We start from the raw sequence: 24,418 nt of genomic DNA, 5'->3' as shown, positions 1-24,418 counted from the left end.
AAGCCCGAAACCAGCCCTTGATTTGCAGCTCTAGTGAGCATCTTCGAAAAGACATCCGCCACTAGATTGTAAAGGATGGGGGACATAGGGTCCCCTTGACGCAAACCTTTCCCAGTCAAGAAAAAGTCACTATTTTGATCATTAATTCTAATACCAACTGAACCTCCACATGTTAACATATGAATCTTATCTATCCACTTTTGGCTAAAGCCTCTTTGACGGAGCATCTCTTCTAAGAAAGAGAGGTCTACCTTGTCGTACGCTTTCTCATAGTCCAACTTAAGAATTACCCCTTCTTCTTTATTATGATGTACATCGTGAACCACCTCGTGAGCTGTAACCACGCTTTCTAGTATGTATCTGCCTCTAATAAAGGCGGTTTGGTTCGACGAAATGAGTCTATCTGCGCAATTTCCTAGTCTATTAGCACATGCCTTGGAAAAAATTTTAAAGCAGCAATTTGTTAGCGCGATAGGTCTGAATTTTTTCAGTGTTCTTGCATCAGCCTCTTTAGGCACAAGAGTTACCAAACTAAAGTTCATTCTGTAAAGAGAAGCAGAATTATCATCAAACTCTCTGAATAGATTAACTAAATCTCCCTTAATAACCTCCCAGAATTTCTGGTAGAACAAAAAAGTAAAACCATCTGGTCCAGGAGCCCCTTCTGCATAAGATCCAAAGACCGCCTCTTTGATTTCTACTTCAGAAAAATTTGCATCGAGCATCTCGTTTTCTTGGTCAGTAACTATATCATCTGGTTCCCAAAAAGAATCCATCAAAGATATGTCTATTTTTTCCTCTTTACCAAACAAGTTTTTGTAGTAGTCTACAGCTATCTCTAACATATCAGTTGTCTCAGTTACCTCATCGCCTAGAGGCCCTTCCAACACTGATATTTTCTTTTTTCTTCTTCTTTGATTCGCCACCGCATGGAAGTAAGATGTGTTCTTATCTCCTTCTAAAATTTCTCTCTCTCTCGACCTTTGCCTAGCTTTAATTTCCTCGTTAGCATAAATGCTGTTTAGTTCATTAGAGATTTCTTTCATTCTTTCATATTCCCCGGGGAGCAATGCCTGCGTTTCAGACATAATGTCCAAGCAGTCAAACTCCGCAGTAAGCTGCTTTTTTCTTTTTTTCTGCTCAGCTTCAATATTAGCATTCCACCCCCTTAAACACTTTCTGAGCCTTTTTTGTTTTCCTTGCCAAATATCTGAAGATGTTCTACCTTTGCATGGTTTATTCCAAGATTCTGAAATAATTCTGGCACACTCTTCTTTTTCCAACCACCACTTTTCAAAACGGAAAGGTTTTTGAGTGTGCTCATTCTCTCCACCCAAGGTCACCAACAGGGGTGTATGGTCACTCCCCGTTCTAGCTAAAGCTTGAACATGGGCCATAGGGAAATGAGCATCCCAGCAGGTTGAAACAAAAAATTTATCGATAGCAGCCATAATAGGCATTTGTTGGTTATTCGACCAAGTAAACAGTCTATTAGACGGCTTGAGCTCCATAAGCCCAAACTGGTTCACCCAATTATTAAACTTATCAGCCCACGTCTGCTTAATATTTTGGTTACTTTTCTCCGACAACTCTCTAACGAGATTAAAATCTCCTCCGACAAGTCTCCGGTTCTTTTTGTTCAGACAGAGATGTGGTAGCCGGCTGGGGGTGAGGGTTGGGTGGCCTGCGTGACGGCAAAAGGCCGGTGGATACACGCACACCAGCGACGTAAGCAGGCTGACCAGGGTTCGCCAATTGCTAACCCCGCACAACATAATTCGAGTTCACGGATTACTAAGCTGTCAAACACACAACTGAAACTAATCTAACATATCCGGGCTAGTAGCACATTTCTCTGGAATTCTTTTTTTAAACAGAAGGCACAAAGTGCCCAGCTTTAAATTAATAAAGCCACACGACCAAGGTTACAAAGATGCTGAAGAACAGCTTACAACTCACACAGACCACAGCAAACATAAGGTACACAAGAGACTAGCTGAAGCCCGAAGAGCCCTTCCAACGCAATCGAAGCACCAGGGAGCAGGCAAGGTGAAACTTGGGATGGGATCATCAGCATTACTTGGGAGGATTCACGGCTGGACTAAGATGGCGAGTCGTCGCCTGTCCATTCTCTTCCATGGCCGGAGAGGGACCCCTGCCCCCTCGCCCTGGCTCGAAGGGCGCCATACCGCCGCCCATGGAGACACACTCACCCAGAGCAGAGAAGGGACAAGAACCAGACTGCTAAACTGAGCCAACATCCGAGCCCACCCGAGCGCTCCGTCGAGCACACCACGAGATGCCTTGCTGCTGGCCGCGGCACCTGACGCGAAGAGACGAAGCTGCAGGGCGAGGACGCTGAAGAGAAGGAGCTCTGTCGGGGACTAGGAATGACATAGCCGAGCTTCGGGGCAGCACCAACAAGGGAGAAGCATCGTGCTCCTGTCGTCCCGCAACCTCGCACCCGAGCGAGTGCAGGGCACGAACCAGCGAGCATCCAAAAGAATTGCGGGAGCCAGACCCTTGAGCTCAGCAGCACCACCACCGCCCCTACCACAGACACGGCGCCAACCACCAGGAAACAGCGCCCCAACTGATCCAAGGCGACACCTTCAGGAAGGTGGCGGCGCACGGGGCGTCGCTGCCGCCCAATCCAAAGGATTTGGGATTTCTCCCGGTATCAGGAAGGGGAAGGGAGGGGGGCAAGATACCTTGACGGCGCTCCAGGAAGAACACGGCGCCCGCGGGCGTCGCCACCGTCGTGGCTGACATAGCCAGCCAGGGATTTCTCCCGGAATCCGCACCACCTCCAGCACCCAGCCCGGCACCAGATCCGCCAGCCAAAAACCGTCGGAGCTCGACGCCGGGAGGGTGGGGCGCGCCAAGCGAAGAGGGAGACGCCACCCTTCCAAACTGGTCCGGGGCACCGACGCCGCGGCCCCCGCACCACGGCCAGCACCCTCCACCTCCCCGCCGTCCGCACAGCCGAGGAGGAGGACCCGCATCGCGCACGCCGCTCGCCGCAGAGCCCGCGCCGCCACGCCACCAGAGGCGGCCGCCCCAGATCCAGTGCCCCCACCGGAGCAGCCAACGGACAAGCTCGCCCGCGAAGGGGAAGCTCGTCGGCCGCCGCCACGGTCATGGCAAACCCCGCGCGGAGATCCTCCATCTAGCAACCACGGGGGGAGCCGAGAGCTCAGATCCCCGCCGCCCCCTTCACCGGCGTCGCGAGCGCAGCCCGGCGGCGACTCTGGGGGCGGCGAGGCAGGGGAGAGAGGGGGAGGAGGGTGGCGGCGGCGCGGGGCTAGGGTTTCGCCTCCCCGGTCGCCTGGAGGAGGCGACGGGAGGGGCGAAACGGTGTCGCAAGTTCAATCTTCTCTGGAATTCTCCGGTGGAAGAAATCTAGATATTCTTCTTCCTCGGTCGCCTCGCCTCAGTGCTTGGGAGCTATCTGTGGTTGTATGGCCAGTTAGGGAGAGGAGTCGTGTCCCGACGTCCGGCCATAGTTGGCTTGATCGCGGGCTTCTTGAGCATTGACTGACTTGCGAGCTTAGTGCCGGACGTCGCTAACAGTAGTACTACAACTGATCGCTTCCCCGACCCTACTGCTGCAACAGCGACGGTCAATGGCTATTTCGGCACCGCGCGCAGCCGCCAGCCGTGGCCGCAGAAATAGAGGGAGGGGAGACAATATTACTTCTCGCCCACAACTGTTCCCTGAATGGTACATCTACTGGTACAAAACATACCTTTCGTCAAGTCCCTTTTGTCCTGGCCGTGTCACGGGCGGGACTAAAGGCCTGGCCACGCCCTGAATCCGCTCAGGCGTACGGCCATTGTTCCTGATTCGTTAGAAACCTTTTATCCCGGTTGGTACCAACCGGGACTAAAGGGTGGCGGAATGCTGCCTCTGGTCCCGATTGGTATTACCAACCGGAAATAAAGGTCTACCATTTAATCTCGGTTGGCAATACGAACCGAGATTAAAGGCTTTCCAGGTTTTTTGGCTTCCCGCACACCTCCACACCCCTGTGGATTGCCTTTTTTAGCTTTGTAAAAAGTAAAACAAAATGATAGAAAATTCAAAAAATAAAATCTTTTGAGATTCATGTATGTTACGTAACCTACTATTAGGGAAATTAACAAATTTGTATTTCAACTTTTTTTGCAAAATAAGTTTAGAAAAAGGTAAAACGGCTTGCGATGTCGAAAGAAAAGTATAATATCAAAATAATCGTGAAAAAAAGTTACATTCGAATTCAACCGGGTTTACCCGTTTAGCCAGTTTTTGCTAAAAATTTAGGATTTTATATTTTTCATATTTTAAATTAATAATTGCATCCTGCAATTTTGAAATTTAAATTTTGAGATTTTGATATTTTCAAATTTTTAGGTTTGGGAAAAAATTAAGAAATTAAAAAGAATTAAAAAAATTAAAAAGTAACAAATTAAAAACATAAAAAATAATACAAATTGAAAACGTTAATATTTATTTATTTATTCAAGATTTTATTACATCATTACTTTTGTTTATTAAACCAAATCACTTAAAAATTGCTGGGCCGATACGAGCCAAGAGCAATGCAGGCTACCAAACACACCTATTACTTCTTGCCCACAACTGTTTCTTGAATGCTACATCGATCATGGGATTTTTCTAGTGCTTCCCTGGCTGCATAGGTCAAATCTGGTTGCTTCGCGGTGCAGATTCTAAGGGCGCGTTTGGTAGTTTGGACGCTCTTGGCTCGTATCGACCCAGCATTTTTTGGACCTTTTAGTTTCTTAGGCTTAGTGGTGTTCTTGCATAGCACGGGTCTTAAAGCATCCCTGGGACAGGCCCCGGAGGAACGTCCGGTTTTACAGTTTCTCCAGGACCAGGCCTGGCGAGACGAAAATCGATAACGCCGTTCGCGCGAGAGCTCCGTCTCGGCATGGCGGGAGAACCAAAATCCCAGCGGCGTTGCGCCGCAAAGTTAGGGGTAACCTTCCTCTTCGGTTACCCTCTCCATTACCCCCTCCCAAATTTTCCCTTCCCCCAATTTTCGCACTGATGGCGGCGGCGACCCAGATCTGGCAGCGCGGATCTACCTTCGATCTCCGGCGCCGGACCAGGGTCTTCTTTTCCAGCCGCGACAGAGCTTGCGCACATCTGCTGCGGCTTTCGACCGTGTCTATCGTCTGCCATGACGGATGTAAGGGGAAACTCATCTGCTCTAATGTAGTTTTAGATTCATGTTGGTAGAACTAGTTGGGTTCGATAAGACTGTTCCTAATGCATAGATATTGTTTGAGTAGACCAACCAGCTTTAGCTTGTGCATCACGTCGTAACACTCATCATTTTCATACAAGCCTGGATCCTAATGGTGCACAAGAGAGTAGTTAGGCATGCTGCTTTTCCTCGTGTGAGTTACGGTCCTATGGTAGAACGAGATCAAGAGAGGATTGCCAACCTAAACCACATCTAGAACTGCAATGACATAGAGGCTATCCAGATGCTACGTATGAGAAGAGGCACTTTCTATGCACTTGTGAAAACGTTCAGGACTAGAGGACTGCTGACTGATAGCATCCACACCTCTGTCGAAGAACAAGTCGCAATATTTCTTCATGTTGTTGGTCATAACCAGAGATTCAGAGTCATCCGTAGCACATTCAGGCGATCCACGGGGACTATCTCTCGGTACTTCCAACAGGTGTTGTACGCAATTGGGGAGCCCAAAGGTGAAATGATCAAGACAGCATCAACGAACACACCAGCCAAGATCAAGAACAGCTACAGGTGGTTCCCCTATTTTTAGGATGAGTACACAATCATGTTTCTTCTACCTATCAGATGTGCGGTACTGTCAGAAACATGACCGTGTGCTAGTTTTTTTACAGGATTGCATTGGGGCTATTGATGGTACTCATGTCACTGCAAAGGTACCGAGATCAATGTATGCAACATTCTGCGGGAGGAAGCACTACACCATCCAGAACGTGTTAGCAGCTGTGGATTTCGATCTGAGGTTCACCTACGTGCTTGCTGGGTGGGAGGGTTCAGCTCATGATGTGAGCATCGTGGCCGACAACTTGTCAACGTCTGATGGGTTGCAAATCCCTAAGGGTAATTTATACCTTGGAGATGCTGGATATGCATGCTGACCTGGTATTCTACCTCCCTTCAGGAAAACAAGGTACCACCTCAATGAGTTCTCTGCGAAGCACCGGCCTCAGAATGCGAAAGAGTTGTTCAATCTGAGGCACTCAAGCCTTAGAGTCACCATTGAGATGGCCTTTGCTGCATTGAAGAACAGGTTCAAGGTCCTTGACCAGAAACCGTTCCACACTTTTGACACTCATAAAACTCGCAAGATCCGTAGCTCCCCAAGCCCTGGGAAGATGACCGAGCCGCTCCGGACCTACACGGAGTGTCGGAGCCAAAGGGGATGCCCATCAACGGCAAAACCCAAACCAGCAGAGCATCTCTAGCAGAACCGCCAAACCCCAAATCCGGTATCCAGGGCAACCCAATGCGAATTTAGGGTTCGAAGAACTCGCTCGCAGTTGAGATACGGCATATAGAACTGCAAATTTTAAAAAATGCGTGGAAGGCTGAATTTGCATTTCATTCGGACATTTGATCCTACATTGAACTACATTACAACAAAAGAATCCGCTGTCACGACATCTAGAACAACAAAATCGACTCCGGGATACTCACCAGAGCTCTGTGCCGTGGCGGCGGCGCGTCGGAGCATCGTCGTTACTCCTTGTCGCTGCCGAGGTCGACGAAGACACGGCTCTGATCGTCGGCGATGCGCTTCCATTCGGTGGCTTTGTCCGCGTCGCGCTCGCTCGAACACTCGATGAGGCCGACCACGGTGGCGAGGTCGCGCTCCTCGATGAAAGCGCCCGACGCGAGCCCCGCGTTCACGCCGACATGCGGGAGGAGGCGCTCGAGCTGCGCGTCGTCGAGGTAATCCCCGGGCGCGAACTGCGGCTTCGGGAGCCGCGCCGGCTCGGTGTCGTCCTCCTCCATCTTCACCACCAGCGATGTCGAAGGACGTTGGTGGGAGCTCGACGACGACGACGCCGCTCAAGGGGAGGATTTTTTGGCCGCGGCGGTAGCGGGCGGACTCCCGCTTGGCGAAGGCGGGCAACGCAGCAACGTCCTAGTTGCGGTAGCGGTAGCTACCGCCGATGCGCGCCGCGTCCGACTTCACCTTCTCCGCCTCCGTCTTCTCGCTGGCGGAAGGAGTAGTGGAGCTCCCACCGTACTCCGTGGAGCTTCCGCCGTAGCCCACCTGGCCGCCCCCGCGCCCGCGCCCTGCCACCATCGTCGCCGACGGGAGGTGGGGACACTCGATCTACACGCTACCGCTCCGATTGCTCGCCGGAGGGGCGATTTCAAGTCGGCGGGAGGCGGAGAGGCGGAGAAGCGGATGGGGTTTGGCCCCCATCGGCCTCGCCGACCGCTATATATGCAGGTATTTTGACGGTTTGGGCTGCGGCCTAGATTCATTATCCGGCCCAGACCACCGATGCAGGGAAAGATTTGGCCAAAAATGCCCAAAATCCCATATCGGTCCGCCGCGACGTTTGCAGCTGATATAGGGGATCTGCTAGAGAAGCGTACATTTTTTTGGCTATTTGGGAATGCGTCCTGAATCCTGATGGCAAACGCGGCAAACAGTGCACCCGAAAAGTGAAAAGGATGTCACAGATTGCATCATCAGCTTCACGAGATAAAGATTAGAATCTGGTAAGCATTCGGATTCTCTTCGTCCCCAACATGATACCTTGTTAACGAAGGATCAAAGTCGAAAAGGTGGATACGGGCCCATGCGCTCAATGGAAAACCGCACCCACCATGTTCGTCTCTACTTGCCGGAACAATTCAACTTTGAAGTTTCAACACTCTCCGGTCTTCCATTGAGAAATCGATCACGGCGAGTGTTTTTAGAATAATCGAAAGATAATTATTAATTACTGGCGATGCCTTGCGAGGACATGGCCGGAGTCCACTCACACTGTCACACACTGATAGCTACCATGCACGACCGAGTAGAAACAGTCCATTGGAGATGGATTAACATATGCAGCTAATTATAAGTACTAACAGCCTATCAAGTCACATGCTCGTGAACGAACTGTCAATATGGGTTTTTATAGCTGAAAGCAGTGAGTGCAGCATGACGATGAAGATTTACATGTTTCATTTCTCGTAGCCGCATACCTACTACACGTACGAACAACTCACCGCGATGCAAATACACAATGATAAAGTCGCAATCGGACGTCCAAGCATTAGCTAGTTTAAGCTAAACTACTGCTTGATCTCTCCGACCCTAAATGCGGAGTAGCTGCTACGTAGTATAAGCTAGTAAATACATGGCACATTTTAACCTACATCTGCAACAAGTATTTTTGTCTGAAGGGAGTACTATAATTTGCTCAAGAAAAACAACTAACTATACCTGTTTTAATAACTACGAAAAGGCACGGATCAGGCGGCCCTTTAATGCCTACAGTATGGGCAGCGTCAACGAGGGGAACACAAAATCCATACACATACTAGACAATAGCAAGCGGTTCTGAAGTTTGAAGATATGTGTATCCGATTTCAGCTATACCTGGAGCAGAACAATTGTCAAACGCTGCGGCAGTTTCAGGTAGGACCGGGCCGGTGGAAATTTTCCACAGGAGAATGACACCTACGCTGAAGATGAACCTCTGCCGTGTATCTCAGCTAAGATCGACGACTGACCTCGAACGGTCACCCGATTGCACCGCCTTTTTCCAATCGACCAGTTCAATGAGAAATGCCTACTAAGTAGATCGATGATAACACCTGTGCATTATTTCTCTTTTAGATGCCTTGTTTGTTGGAGAACCTCTTTTGTAGTTTGCATGTTGTCTTTAGGTAGTTAGATTGCTGCTAACGCGATTGATTGATAACTGTGGCGAGGTGTTTTTTCCTCTTCCTTTTTGGCTGTGTCCATTCCTAGGGTTTGTTTGATTGATAGGATAGAAAAAATGAAGGACTAGAAAAATGGAAGAATGCTATGACCCGCCCCATTGAATCCTATGGAAAAGAAACTTATAAAAATTGGTACAACTGGTTGGTTGACGGCACCATAGGAAAGCCACATGAATTTTCTTTCGCGTAGGAATTTTATAAGGAACTCATAGCTAATGTAAAATTTCCTAGATGAAGTAGGCTAGGGGAGGTCCATATATAGGAAAGAATTCTATAGGTTCTATTTCATAAATATTAAACGGCGATCATAGGGAAAGAAATCTATAGGAATACAATCCCTGAGAATCATGTGCCATTTTTACAAATCAAACAAACCCTTAATGTATTCTGAAATTTTATTTGCAGAGCCTAGGTGTAATTGATATCTTCACGATATCATTGATATTCCTTTTATTATAAAAAATCCCATCCGCCGAGTTTGTATCCTCTAGGTGAGATCTGCTCAAAGTCCCAAGTCAGAATCAAAACTCAAGAAAAAAATATTGGACATTAATATTGAAATATTTGAATGTAATTTTTAATAATTTTTTTATTTGTCCTAGTATCGAGTTTTTGTTTATGTTTTGGTACGGAATATCTTAGGTTGGTTCAATTTGAATTTCAGTATGGTTTTTTTAGCAACGAATTTCAGTATGTTTGTCGTAATAGATACACATGGACCAAAGATTTTTTGTTTTGAGAATATCGTGGGCCCTAGATACACACAAGCCATGGACATTGGGCAGCTGGGCCGCACGAGCGGCGGATGGTATGGTGTCCTGACCATGCTGGGCCAGCCCCCTCACCCGTGGGCCGGTTGGAGCAAGAGCTCGACGGCCACCACTCTGACACTGCCCGCTTCCCTCCGGCGAAGTCCCCATGGCGGCGCCGCCCGCCGCCGCCTCGGCCTGCTCCGGCGAGCGGTGGCCTCCACTAGAGTCCAGCCCGGAGGTATTCAACCAGGTTCGTGTTCTCCTCTCTCCTCCCGCTGCTCCAATCATCGCTACCACTACCGTCAATCTGACCGAGCGCCTCGCCACCACGCCCGCAGTTCATGTGGTCGCTGGGTGTGCCGCAGGGCGAGGCAGAGGTCCACGACGTATACGGTCTAGATTCTGACGCCCTGGCGATGGTTCCCCAGCCCGTGCTCGCCGTCATCTTCTGCTTCCCCGATCCGCCTGAGGTACAGGACATGACATGCTCCCTATTCTGTTCAGGCGTCCAATTCGCAGCACATTCGCTTTTTTGAGACAAATGAATGCTTAGCGCTTGTGTTGGGTTCTCACTTCTCAGGTGTACACTTAGCTTGCTGCATATGGAAATTGACTTGTTGTTGTGTGTTGGACTAGCTTTATTTGTAGTTACTAGTATTTCTTACTGATGGCATAGCGTATTCACACTGATATACAAACCTGGTTCTTTACATGGGTTATGTACCGTGTTGTAAATCGTCCCTTTTGATATAAACCAGTTTAGTACCACTGTCCACTGGTGAGCTCGGTAGTTTTCTTGAACTACACACTCACTCCTTTGCTTTGATGCAGAGTTCAAGTCATCCTCCAGAGGGAGTCTTACCCACTGAACATAAGGTGAGCAAATGTTTTCATTGTAAATTGCATGAACTCTTTCCTTGATGTTGTACGAGTAGCAGTTTGTCTCTGCATTATAGCATGAATCAGACTGTTTTGGCTTTAACCATACGTGTGTGTGTGTGTCTCATGCCTTGGCAGCAGGAAGCTTCGGATGATATGTATTTCATAAAACAGATCGAATCATTAGGAAATGCTTGTGGAACTATCGCTCTACTTCATGCTGTTGGAAATGCATGTTCAGAAAATTTATGTAGGTTTGCTCTCTACATCTATCCTCTTGTTCTGCAAGAAGTCTTTCTATTGCCCAGGTGAATAGGGGGACATTGATACCGTGTAGGTTAATAGCAAATTGTACTGAAGGGCATATGCAATATGTAAAATCATTTTCAATGATCGTGTTAACTAGCGTTGGTCCTGCAATTTTACTAAAGGAACTTTTGTTGTCCTTTGTAGTGGATAATTCATGCTTCGACTTGTTCTTCAAATCAACAGCCAGCATGGACCCATATGAGGTTCTTATTTCTTACTTCAAGTTAGGCCTCCTTACCTTGAACACTTTCACAGATTTTTTTTACTTATCTTAATATCATATTTCCATACATTTAGCGTGCGAGAGTTTTTGAAAAGGACGATGACATTGCAAGAGCCCACTCATTGGCTGCCAGTGCTGGTGACACAGAGGTACGGGTATTATTTGCCTTATATGTGGTGGAATCCTATCTCAGGAAACAAACTAATCATTGCAGAAGCTAATAGATTGATATGTAGGGGCTCATAGAAATGATTTTGGAATTTAAAATTATAGTCCAGTTTGTTAGTTCATATGTAAGTAGTTAAGTGTTTTCTGTTGCTGTTTCTTTCAGTCCGAATGGAAAGACATAACACTGTACACAGTATGGTTATTGATGAGTTTCTAACAGACTACCACAGGATTATCTCTCAGTTTGATTTATCCATATTTTACAGCTATTAATGTTTGTGAAGTAAAAAAAATACAGAAAAAAAACTCTAATCATAGGATTTTCTGCCAAACTGTCTTTTCCTTTTCCAGTTAGAACATTAACCTCTATGCTTGGGCCTTGTGCAGCTCCCTGACGATGTAGAAGAGCATTATATCTGTTTCGTGGCTCTTAATGGCAAGTCTTTTTGTTTTGTCTCAATGTATTAGTCAGTTTTGTTGCTTTTTCGGATAGTAAAAGACTAAGGAGTGACATTGTCTGTAGGAACACTTTATGAGCTTGACGGGATGAAGGGTGGACCAATAAAGCATGGTTCCACATCTCCGGAAAGTTTACTGCAGGTATTGCACAAATTTTTGGAAGTAGGGACTATTTATATCTCATTGCACCGTCTTAAACTAATGGTATTGTGAGGCAAATGTTATCTTCATCTTCACATCTGACAGCTTCCCAGTTACTTTGTAGTTCCCTCTTGAGGACATAACATGATCTTCTCTTAGTATATTCTTCTAGGCTTGTGCATATGAGTAGAACCACAACTTGGTTTTAGAGGTGCTCAACTAAGTTACTATCACAGCTGTATTGTTCAAGTTATATCACGGGCCGATCCTATGTCATGGTAAATTTAACATCATAGAAGCAACAGTCACCAGGTATCTGAATAGTTAAGATTGTGCATGGCCATTTACAAGAATCAGCAACCAAAATCAAGGATTCAACAGGACTGACTGGACTTGGACATTCTAGAGGCCTTTGGGACCTTAAATAGAATAGGCTCAAGGGTGCATTGGTACTAAGAAAATGGATTCAGTTTGTAGTGTTTATCCTTCCGCTCATTTGCATTTGCAATTATTTCTCTCCTGCTGCAATAATCATTTTATTTTGTATTTAATCAGGATGCCGTGCATATCATTAAGGACATAATGCACAAGATTCCCAATTCGATGAACTTCAATGTCATGGTGCTATCAAGAACAACGAAGTAAAGCTGGACTGAATACGTTAGATGGAACGTAGATCATCTGTTTCAGCACTCAACACCAGCTTCCTACTCTTCCACAGGAGCTTATGCTTGGCACTTCTATGGTATTCTTACTCTCTGATGGTGATTAGACCATTTTGTATATCTATTTTTATCCTGTGTGCACACTCGTAATTGTCATTAAGTCAAATCTTTTCAGTACTTCCTTGTTGCCACATTTAATATAACTTCATATCCTCCATGCTTGCAAATGGTTTTCATTATCATCTTGCAGAGCTGTTTTCACTCTTTGGTTATCCTTTCTAAAATCAAATTATGGTCGATCAACCCATATATAAAATTAGATATACAGAAGTAGCACCTGTTTTACCAACGTTTACCATATGTCACTGCCTATTCTACCAGTTTTCGTGTATAAAAATGAAATTGTTATTTTTTCATGGTAAAGAAAGTTAGTTGTTTACCTTTGAGCTTGCCTAAGTTAAGTCTATAATAATCTCCGAGTCTTGTAGAGTTCTTTTAACGAGATCTACCGGAGCTTCTCCTGAGTTCTCAGCTAGTAGAATATTCCCATGTCCCAACCACTGATCTTCTGCATCTAATTGACATGCCCACACTGACATTGACAAGTGGAACTAGCTAGCATCAAGCAATATTCACTCTCTGGCTCTCTGCTGAAAACAAAGTTGCAGCTCGAGGCGGCGCACGTGTGCAAATATCCACTTCGTATGATAATGCTATTTTGTGTTCCGCTTCCGCATGGGTAGATCAACCATAATAGGAATGACTCTTAGCTTAATCATTGAAACCTAACTAGTGCAGCCAGTGGCAGTCTAAGATATCTTCTAGCGAAAGCTACATGAGCTTCTCCTGAGTTTTCAACTAGTAGAGCCATAACTAGTGGTCTTTTGGCAACTAACGTTCAAGCTCACGCAGTCAGGCTGATGTCGACAAGTGATATTCACTCCACTGCTGAAAACAAGTTGCACCTGGAGAGGATGAACATTTGGAAAACTACCTAGGATAATGCTATTTTGTGTTCCGCTTCTGCATATGGGCAGACCGATCATATGAGGAATTATTCTCATCTTGATAATGGAGGCCTAATCAATCAGCCAGTGGCAATTTAAGCGATTAAACTTGAGGCCATATGGCACCGTTCGCACCACTTGAACACACTACAGGACATAAACAGTGTTCTTCTAGTACCATCCATGGCACGAAAACATAAAAAGACTCATTGATTGAGCTTGACAAATCCACAAGAAGGTAGCTTGTGGCTCACAATTAACGTGTCAATGAAACTACAATATAGACACCAAGTTGTGTTGGTTATGTGCACTTTCTGGCAGGTTGGATGGCCAGAAAAGGGGAATTTTGTCGCGTTTCAGACGGAATCCAGGCGCAAACGGGAGAGGTGAGGGGAGCCCCCTCCTGCGCGGGGCAAGCGGCAGATTCATCTGACCCAAGTGTCCTACACCCTAGGAGGGAACATGGGTGGGGCGGGCAGGGTGAACCTACCCAACGCAGGAGGGATGCATCCAAGATCCATAACATATTTCACCTGCTGGGCTGGCTGTGTTTGCTTTTCCAAGGCAAGGAATGCACATGCTCCTATTGTCGGATCATGACGATAATATATTGTTGTACGAGTCACCTGCTCTGAAGTTCCAGGTAGTACTCCCGACTGTCTCTCCAGGTAGTATCAGCGTCCTGGTGCGGTGGTGCTGGCTCGCAGCCGTGGTCTTTCCAGTCTTTTTTTTTTGCGAATTGGTCTTTCCAGTCAGGAATCGGTGGCGGCATACACTGGAGAACTCCATCCATCCATTGACTTGACACCGGTGGCGCGTGAAAGCGAAACTCCACGTGTAAGAAATGTAATTGTAGAATCTACCAAAGCGTACTCTCTAGTCCTGGATGCTTTCCCTTGGTACCAAAGTCTGGAGTCTGGGCACATTCTTTTGTCTGATAGTGACGTGCGAATGATAATATCGCAGCTACAAACAAGAGAAGATGCTTAGTTCTCCCATAACAGCATTAAAAAGTGTCTGATGTGTATCTCCAGAAAGAGGTGCCTTTGTCAGCTTGTAGCAATGCCAAATCTCAACTGGAAACCCACCTCCAATGCACTGCTCTGGTATCCCCTTGCCGCGGGTTCTGTTTTCTCCACGAGAAAACAAGCATCATCCACATGATATAAATTTTTTTGCGGGAAGTAAACCTCCATATATACACTATGAAGATCAACTGTTTCAGCAAACAACACCAGCCTGCCACTCTTCCGCCTAATTGTTTGTTGCACCATGGTCCATGGATAAAACTGAATTTGTTACATTTTCATGGGAAATAAAGCTTTTTTTTCTGTTTATTTACCTTTGAGCTCATGGAATCTATGTCTACAGGAATAATTTCCATGCCCTTTAGAGAGTTCTCTTAACGAAAGCTACCGGAGCTTTTGCTGAGACTTTAGCCACTAGATGTCCAGATCACTAACCAGTGGGTCTTTTGGCAAATACATGAGAAGCCCAAGGTGACGTGGACAAGTGGGGCGAATCAAGTTGCACCTGGAGGCGGCAGGCGAACGTATGTAAAACTACCTCCGGCTCCTACGATAATGCTATTTTGTGTTCCGCTTCCGCATGGGCAGATCGATCACAATAGGAATGATTCTCAGATTAATCATGGGAACCTAATCAGTACAGCCAGTGGCAGTCCCAGAGCTCTTCTAACGAAAGCTACCGGAGCTTCTCCTGAATTTTCAGTACTCCACTGCTGAAAACAAGTTGCACCTGGAGGCGGGGAACGTGTGGAAAACTACTTCATAGGATAATGCTATTTCGTGTTCGGCTTCCGCATGGGAAGATTGATTACAAGATTAATGATTCTCATCCTGATCATGGAATTGAAGGGCGGGCCTGGTGCAGCGGTAGAGCCCCACCGCCTGTGACCGAGAGGTCCCAGGTTCGAGTCGTGGTCTCCTCACATTGCACTTCGTGAGGGTAAGGCGGTAAGGCTTACCACTAACACCTTCCCCAGACCCCGCACAGTGCGGGAGCTCTAGCACTGGGTACGTCCTTTTTATCCTGATCATGGAATTCTAATCAGTCCAGCCATATTTACGGCACCGCTCGCACCACTTGAGCAGACTAGAGTACATAAACAGTGCTCTTCTAGTAGAATCCACGGCAGGAAACATAAGAAGCTAGCCCAGTGATTGAGCATGACAAACCTGCAAGATGGTAGCTAGTGGCTCACAATTATCCTGTCAATGAAACTAGGAGTAGAATATACACACCAAACTGTGTTCGTTGCATGAGGTTGGGTGGCCGGAAAAGTGGAATTTTGGCGCGTATTGCCGGGAATCCAGGCACAAGTGGGAGAGGCGAGGGGAGCCCCTTCTGCCCAGGTGCCTGCCCACCTTCGTCGTCTCTGCGGGCGGCAGATTCATCATTCATCCAACTCCCGAAGCTCTATCCATTGACACAAGAGCACAAACCTTCTTGTGGGCGCCTGAAAGCAAAGACTCCACATGTAAACAAAGTACACCCCCGGCTCAAATTAATTGATTAATTTACGCAGTTCAAGAGTACAATTATACTAAACATAGTATATAGTTGCGCTCATTAGAGTAAATTCAATTTTTTACCCCCTTGTTTGACATTTGTGACAGTACTTACCCCATTGAACGGAAATTCTTTCCATTTACCCCATTTAGTGAAACTAGTGCCAATTTTTTAGCCTATTTAGACTTCTACGATGTTATGCTAGATTGGACATGGTCGTTATGTCCATGTACCTTTTTCTGGAACAATTTTTCCTCGCATATTCATCCTAGTTCTGGCCTTCCGGTGGTGTGGCCTCTAGTCTCTCGCTGTTCCTCTTTTGGTGATTTTGTGGTCGCTCCTACTTTGTCTTGAATCGATCGCTTCGCAGAAACGTGTGAAGATGCTAGTGCATGTGCATGCTGCGCTGCTACATGCTATTACAAGAAGAAGAATGGCAGTTGACTAGAAGTGGAGTACAACACTTGTATGAGAGGAACTTCAGTAGACTGCTACAAAGCATGCTCTAGCTAGCTAGATAACTATTAGTATCCTTTAGCTGTGTCAAGGAAGACGACGGTGTTGCGGTGGCTGTCAACGCAAGCTATGGCGGTAAAATTTTAGAAGGGGTATAAAATGTCACAACTTTTACTAAATGGGGTAAGCAGGAAGATTTTTTGTTAAATAAGGTATTTGGTGTCAAAAATACAAAACTAGAGGGTAAAAAGTGGAATTTACTCCGCTGATTAAATAGTAGAGAACCTACCGAGACTGCCCCTAGTCCTGCATTCTTTTTGTTGGCACCACAGTCTGGAGTCTAGGCACATTCTTTTCGTTGATAGTGACGTAGAAAAAAAGATAATATTTCCGGTACAAACAAGAGAAGATGCTTAGTTCTCCCAATAACAGCATTAAAAAGTGGCCGATGCGTATCCCCAAGAAGTGCTGCCTTGTCAGCTGCGGCAATGCCAAACCGGAAACCCACCTCCACTGCACTTCACTGATAGCCCCTCTTGCCGCGGGTTCAGTTTTCCCCATGAGAAAACAAGCATTATCCACGAGTAAACCTTCATACACCATGAAGATCAACTGTTTCAGCAAACAATGCCAGCTTGCCACTCTTCCGCGAGAGTTTCTGCCCGGTATTGATCGATGTGCTATTTTTACTCTTCAAGGGTGTTCATAAAAATTCCGTTTATCTACTTGTTTTGCATGCACCCTCTTGATTACAATGATAAATAATACTTGTGGCTTTAGTTCGGAACTTAAGCCATGACACTTATTGTTGGAGACTGTCCTAGGAGAGCCCAGAATATTCCAGGGAGTAATAGTATATTAGTGCTGTCCTAGGAGTGCCCGTGAATGTTGTAGTCTAGGCTAGTGTCCTACCAGATTCTAGAGTATTCCACTGTACTAGTTAACATGTACCTAGTTCAGCTATATATATGAGGGTGTGGAGGACCTGAAGGTGCCTGCCCAACCAGAAACTATTTTCTCCCAAAAACTACATGGTATCAGAGCTGGAGGCAACGCTGGGTGGCTGCTGGTGGTGAATTGGCGCTCAGCGGCACAAGTGTATGAGCTGGAGCTGGGGCGTGTCTTGGTCGGGAAGCAGAGGAGGAAGGAGAAGCCCGGATGCGAAGTTCCGCAGCTGGTGGAGCCCCCGTAAAGAGAATCGTTAGGAGGAACAAAGCAGCGAGCACCGTCTCCGGAGCGGAGTGGAAGAGGAGAGAAGAGCTGATTGGAGCTAGTGTGTGTGCGGCCGTGGCTAGGAGAGGAAGCAGAGGGGCATTATCTCGGAAGAGGAACCCGAGTGGTAGCCGGCAGTGGTTGCGTGGAATAGGTGTGCACCGATTTGCATTTCTCTCGAGGCGTTGTGATTGTTCGTATCATGGGGGAAAATCAAGGATTGGAGAAGACACTTGAGAAACCGGCCGAGCTTCTCACAAACAAGGCGGGTGGTGTATTTTCATCACATAGTTCAGTTTCAGAGGTGACCTAGATGATTGTTCTGCGATGCATTGAGATCTAGTTGGAAGGCGTTATAATCTATTTGAGGTGGTCAAGAAGGGCTTTGCTCATCTTAAGGTCTAAAGACTTGGAGAGCTATGTTGAGGGTGAAACAAATGAGCTGTGGGACAAGACATCTCCAAAATGGAAGGTGTGGAGTACTACTAATTCGCCGATTGTTGCGTGGTCGTTAAATTCCTTATCCCCAACAATTGCAAGATCTCGTGGAGATCCTCTCTAGTGCAAACCTGAAGTATGGAAGACCTTAAAGAAATTGTATTCAGTGAAGGGAATGTAATGTTGATGGTCAAACAGAGGAGAGACTGAGTGAATCGAGACAAGAGGACAAGTCTCGTGATGGAGTATGTCACGAGCCGCAAGATTTGTGGGCTGATTTAGATCACTATGATCCTCTGGAGCTCCATCATGTAGATTGCATTGCTGCTACTAGAAAGTGGATTGAACGCATGGGAGTGATGAAATTTCTGAAAGGCCTAAACTCTGAGTTCGAGGGAAGACGTGATGCATTGTACCATCAGCCTTCACTTCCCACTCTAGAGGATGCCATAGCAGCGATCGCACAGGAAGAGGTCAGATTGAAGTTGACAAAGAGCAACACAACAACTCCATCTCGTCCACCTTCGTTGTAACCCAAAGCTTGGAGACTAGGGACTGCCTAACCGTGGTGAGAATGGTCATTTGAGCCGAAATTGCACAAATTTCACGCAGGGGAATTCGGGGTAGAGGAAGAGGATATAATAGAGACGGATTAAGCAGAGGCCGAGGCCGAGCATACTCAAGTGGCCCTAGAGCAAATGTGGCATTCTCCGAAGAAGAATCCTCGGGCACATCTCATGAAGAGCTAAAGAAGGAAGCAAATGTGACTAATGATGGCGGTTATGGGGACTTCAGCTTCGACAAGTTCGCTCACCTTGCCTACACCGATGAAGGTAATTATGCCCATGCATCTACATCTTTGCATAAGTCTTGTTCAAATTGGATATTAGATTCTGGTGCATCAAAGCATGTTACGGGCACATTCAAATAGTTCGATTCTTACACCCAATATCCACCCTCACATAAAGAAACTATTCAAACTGCCGATGGAACCTCTCAGCCCATCATAGGAGTTGGAACAGTTCAGTGCACTCCCGCAATTAAGTTATCTTCTGTCCTTCACGTTCCTGCCTTCCCCGTAAGCCTTATTTCATTGAGTGCCTTGGTTGATGATATAGATTGTCGTGTAATGCTTGACCGCAAGATGTGTTTAATTCAGAAAGGTCGATCGGGAGAGAGGCTTGGGACCTAACCGTGCATAAGGGACTGTGGTATATGGACCGGGAGGTGACAAACGATGCAGTATGTACTGTACTAGCAGCAACTGCGGGAGAGAAGGGAGCCATGGTGATGCTTCAACATTGTAGAATGGGACATTTGTCTTTTGATAAAATGTATAAGGTTGTGCCTGATGTGATGTGTGGGGTGGATAAAAACAAATTAGTGTGTGATGCTTGTGAGTTTGGGAAACACACTAGAACATCCTATGTGAGTAGGGGACTCCGGAGTATCTCGCCTTTTGTGCTTATTCATTCAGATGTCTGGACATGCCCTGTTATCTCTATCGTTGGAATGAAGTACTTCGTGACATTCATTGACTCGTTATTCTCGCATGACATGGGTGTATCTTATGAAGCATAAAAATGAGGTATTTAGATGTTTCAGGACTTTTATGCTTATGTGAAAAATCAGCCCATACACAAAAGTGTGTAATTAGGACAGACAATGGGACTGAGTATGTGAATAAAGAGTTTGGTGCATTCTTGTCAGCAGAAGGTATATTGCACCAAACCTCCTGTCCAGATACGCCCCCTCAAAATGGAGTAGCAGAAAGGAAAAACCATCATATTTTGGAGGTTGCTCGGTCGCTGATGTACACAATGAATGTGCCAAAATTCTTATGGAGTGAGGCGGCGATGACAGCCACATATCTCATCAACCGCATGCCATCAAGGGTGATTGGGATGAAGTCACCATGTGAAATGTTGCTAGGTGAGAACAAGTTTTTAGTTGCTCCTAAAGTATTTGGGTGCACGTGCTTTGTTAGAGATCATAGACCCTTGGTGGGGAAGTTGGACCCACGAGCGGTTAAGTGTATATTTATAGGATACCCATCTGGACAAAAGGGCTACAAGTGTTGGAGTCCTATCGAGCGAAGGATATTTGTGAGCATGGATGTGACATTTAGGGAGTCTAAGCCGTTCTATGGAGAGAAGACCGATCTCAGCTCATTATTTGACATTGACTTTGACTCTCCTAACACAGGTGAGGCTAGTCGAGAGGGGAAGAGTGAGGTGTTGAGGACAAATGAAGATGAACCTTTGAGAGTTATGGTTGATTCAGTCCCATATCCTATGGGTGAGGAGAGATGGAGAAAGCCAAACGAGGAAGAGAACTTGAAAGTGTATACACGGAGAAAATCGCAGCATGAGCAAAGCAGCAACAACAGCTCCCACGACAAGTGACACACAGTGCAGTGGGGAGCAACATGTGCAACAACAGGCTCCCACGACAAGTGACACACAGGTGCAGGGGGAGCAACATGCTCCAACAGGTGTTGAAACTGATGAATTGTCTGATGACGCAGGTCCATCTATTACGAGGGATTCAATGGACTTGCCCATTGCCTTAAGAAAAGGAACCCGAGCTGCAGCTAGAAAACCTCCAAATTGGTACCAGGAGGAGCATGACATTGCTAATTATGTATCATATGCATCTCTATCTACGAACTACAGGGCCTTCATCGCATCATTGCAATCTGTGGTGATCCCAAGAGACTGGAAAGTAGCAAAGCAAGACCCCAAGTGGCGTGAGGCCATGATAGAGGAGTTAAATGCTCTCGAAAGGAATAAAACTTGGGAACTTGTACATCTTCCAGTAGGAAAGAGAGCTGTTAGGTGTAAATGGATCTACACCGTGAAACAAAATCCAGAAGGGAAAATTGAAAGGTACAAGGCAAGACTAGTTGCAAGAGGATATAGTCAGACATATGGGATTGACTATGATGAGACTTTTGCGCCGGTGGCAAAGATGAACACGGTGAGGATCCTAATCTCATGTGCAACTAACTTCGGGTGGCCTTTGCATTAGTTGGATGTCAAGAATGCATTCTTGCATGGAGATTTAAAGGAGGAAGTATACATGGATATCCCACCTGGTTTCTCCACTCCTAGAACATCTGGAAAGGTATGCAGGTTGAGAAAATCTCTATACGGCCTTAAGCAATCTCCACGGGCATGGTTTGATAGATTTAGACGAGTTATATGTGCTATGAGATATAAGCAGTGTAATGGGGATCATACGGTATTCTATCGGCACTCAAATAGCAAGATTACAATCCTTGCCGTATATGTTGATGATATCATAATCACCGGAGATGATGAGGTGGAGATATCACGATTGAAAGACAGCCTACGCAAGGAATTTGAGGTAAAGGATCTTGGCCAACTCAAGTACTTTCTTGGCATAGAAATTGCTAGATCCCCCAAAGGGATTGTTCTCTCCCAGCGAAAGTATGTATTGGACTTGCTTAGTGACACAGGCATGCTTGGGTGTCGAGTTGCATCAACACCTATTGATCAAAACCACAAATTATGCGCCGAATCTGGGGAACCGGTGAACAATGAGAAGTACCGGAAGCTTGTTGGAAGGCTCATCTATCTATGTCACACGAGACCTGATATTTCATATGCTGTGAGTGTAGTGAGCAGATACATGCATGATCCTAGAAGCGGACACTTAGATGCGGTCAACCAAATCCTCCGGTACTTGAAAGGTAGTCCAGGAAAGGGACTATGGTTCAAAAGGAATGGTCATCTAAATGTGGATGGGTATTGTGATGCTGACTGGGCAAGTTGCTTGGATGATAGGAGATCAACATCTGGTTATTGTGTGTTTGTCGGGGGAAATTTAGTGTCATGGCGAAGTAAGAAGCAGCCAGTGGTTTCAAAGTCAACGGCTGAAGCTGAATACAGAGCTATGTCGCAAGGTTTGAGGAGATGCTATGGGTGAGGAATCTTCTTTCAGAACTGAAACTGTTGAGGAAAGGCCCTTTAAATTTGTGGTGTGACAACAAGTCGGCAATCAACATCGCAAACAATCCTGTTCAACATGATAGAACCAAGCATGTGGAGATTGATCGCTTCTTCATAAAGGAGAAGTTGGATGACGGTATAATTAAGATAAGTCATGTAACCTCTAGCAAACAAATTGCAGACTGTTTAACTAAAGGATTAGGAAATAAAGAGTGTAGTTCAACTTGTAACAAGATGGGAATGATAGATATCTATCATCCATCTTGACGGGGAGTGTTGGAGACTGTCCTAGGAGAGCCCAGAATATTCCAGGGAGTAATAGTATATTAGTGCTGTCCTAGGAGTGCCTGGAACATTCCCAGTGAATGTTGTAGTCTAGGCTAGTGTCCTACCAGATTCTAGAGTATTCCACTATACTAGTTAACATGTACCTAGTTCAGCTATATATATGAGGGTGTGGAGGACCTGAAGGTGCATGCCCAACCAGAAACTATTTTCTCCCAAAAACTACACTTATTATGGATCGTAGGGAGTACAATTTGTCATTCTTTTTATATACTTCCTAGCTGTAGTGTTAGATCTAGCTTTCCGTTATGAATGAATGAATAATGGTTCCCACTATCCTCATTTTAAGTTGTCTTTCACTTTTCAGTTGTATTGGCTGAAATAGCATCATGGTGGACCTTCCATATGCATACAAAAGTATATTCTGTTTGACCAAATTTTACCTACCTATGTCGCCTAACTGTCTGTTGCACCATGGTTCATGGATAAAACTGAAATTGTTACATTTTCATGGAAAATTAAGTTTATTTGTTTATTTACCTTTCAGCTCATAGAATCTATGCCTACAGGAATAATTTCTATGCCATTTAGAGAGTTCTCTTAACGGAAGCTACTGGAGCTGCCGCTGAGACTTTCGCCACTAGATGTCCAGATGACTAACCAGTGGGTCTTTTGGCAACTACCTGAGAAGCTCACGGTGACGTGGACAAGTGGAGCGAATCAAGTTGCACCTGGAGGCGGCGAACGTGTGTAAAACTACTTCCTAGGATAATGCTATCTTGTGTTCCGCTTCCACATGGGCAGATCGATCATAAGAGGAATGATTCTCAGCTTAATCATGGAAACCTAATCAGTAGTACAGCCAGTGGCAGTCTCCGACTCTTCTAGCAAAATCTACCGGAGCTTTCTCCTGAATTTTCAGCTAGTAGACCCACAAGTGGTGCTGTTTTGGCAACAAACTGGCAAGCTCACACTTATGTCTGACAAGTGATATTCAGTACTCCACTACTGAAAACAAGTTGCACCTGGAGGCGGGGAACGTGTGGAAAACTACTTCATAGGATAATGCTATTTTGTGTTCGGCTTCCGCATGGGAAGATTGATTACAAGATTAATGATTCTCATCCTGATCATGGAATTCTAATCAGTCCAGCCATATATACTGCACCGCTCTCACCACTTGAACAGACTAGAGTACATGAACAGTGTTCTTCTAGTAGAATCCACGGCAGGAAACATAAGAAGCTAGCCCAGTGATTGAGCTTGACAAACCTGCAAGAAGGTAGCTAGTGGCTCACAATTATCCTGTCAATGAAACTAGGAGTAGAATATACACACCAAACTGTGTTCGTTGCATGAGGTTGGGTCGACCGGAAAAGTGGAATTTTGGCGCGTTTCGTCGGGAATCCAGGCACAAGTGGGAGAGGCGAGGGGAGCCCCTCCTGCCCACCTTCGTCGTCTCCGAGGGCGGCAGATTCGTCCGACATGAAGCCTGGGAGCGAAGAGATCGAACATGGGTGAATGGGGTGAACGGGCGGCAGATTCGTCCAACGCAGGTGGGATGCATCCGATCCGTATAACATATTTCACCTGCTGGGCTGGCGATGTTGCTTTTCCTAGGCGGTCAAAGAAGACCCCATGCTGGTATGGCAGGATCCTGACATAATATACTATGGCCGTACCACTCGCCTGCTCCCAGCTCCCAATTCGAATTAGTAGTGCTGGCTGACTACAGCTAAGCTAATACTGATTAATTGAAATCTAGATATATCTAGACACAAAATAGCATTTGAATATGTCTAAATTTTAATAAATCTCAGACAACTTTTATAGGATGAAATAACATCTAGGTACATTCAAATTTTGATAATTCTTAGAAACTTTCGTAGGACGGAGGGAGTATGCCGGATATGGGTGCTAGATAACACACATCCATTAGGCTTGATCAAGTGACG

The 24,418-nt window shown here is 45.9% G+C and overlaps 1 protein-coding gene across 5 annotated transcripts; it reads left to right on the top strand.

Moving 5' to 3' along the window:
* Positions 1 to 9,806: 9,806 nt before the first annotated feature.
* Positions 9,807 to 23,623, top strand: LOC127336695 (ubiquitin carboxyl-terminal hydrolase 3). 5 transcript variants are annotated; one of them, XR_007873484.2, is made up of 11 exons: positions 9,807 to 9,965; positions 10,054 to 10,185; positions 10,547 to 10,591; positions 10,733 to 10,844; positions 11,048 to 11,106; positions 11,201 to 11,275; positions 11,682 to 11,730; positions 11,818 to 11,894; positions 12,450 to 12,639; positions 15,060 to 15,118; positions 23,033 to 23,623. XR_007873484.2 is itself a non-coding variant. In XM_051363537.2 (9 exons), the coding sequence occupies exons 1-9, from the start codon at positions 9,882 to 9,884 to the stop codon at positions 12,537 to 12,539; spliced, it is 720 nt and encodes a 239-aa protein (XP_051219497.1). In that variant the 5' UTR covers positions 9,807 to 9,881; the 3' UTR covers positions 12,540 to 12,820. The 5 variants fall into 5 exon arrangements, 2 of the variants coding, with proteins under 2 accessions (XP_051219497.1, XP_051219496.1); XR_007873483.2 differs by having other exon boundaries at positions 14,938 to 15,118; XR_007873482.2 differs by lacking the exon at positions 15,060 to 15,118.
* Positions 23,624 to 24,418: the final 795 nt, after the last annotated feature.

Source organism: Lolium perenne, chromosome 2 (assembly GCF_019359855.2).
Source record: "Lolium perenne isolate Kyuss_39 chromosome 2, Kyuss_2.0, whole genome shotgun sequence".
Taxonomy (NCBI): domain Eukaryota; kingdom Viridiplantae; phylum Streptophyta; class Magnoliopsida; order Poales; family Poaceae; genus Lolium; species Lolium perenne.
This window is presented reverse-complemented; position numbering and strand designations above follow the sequence as displayed.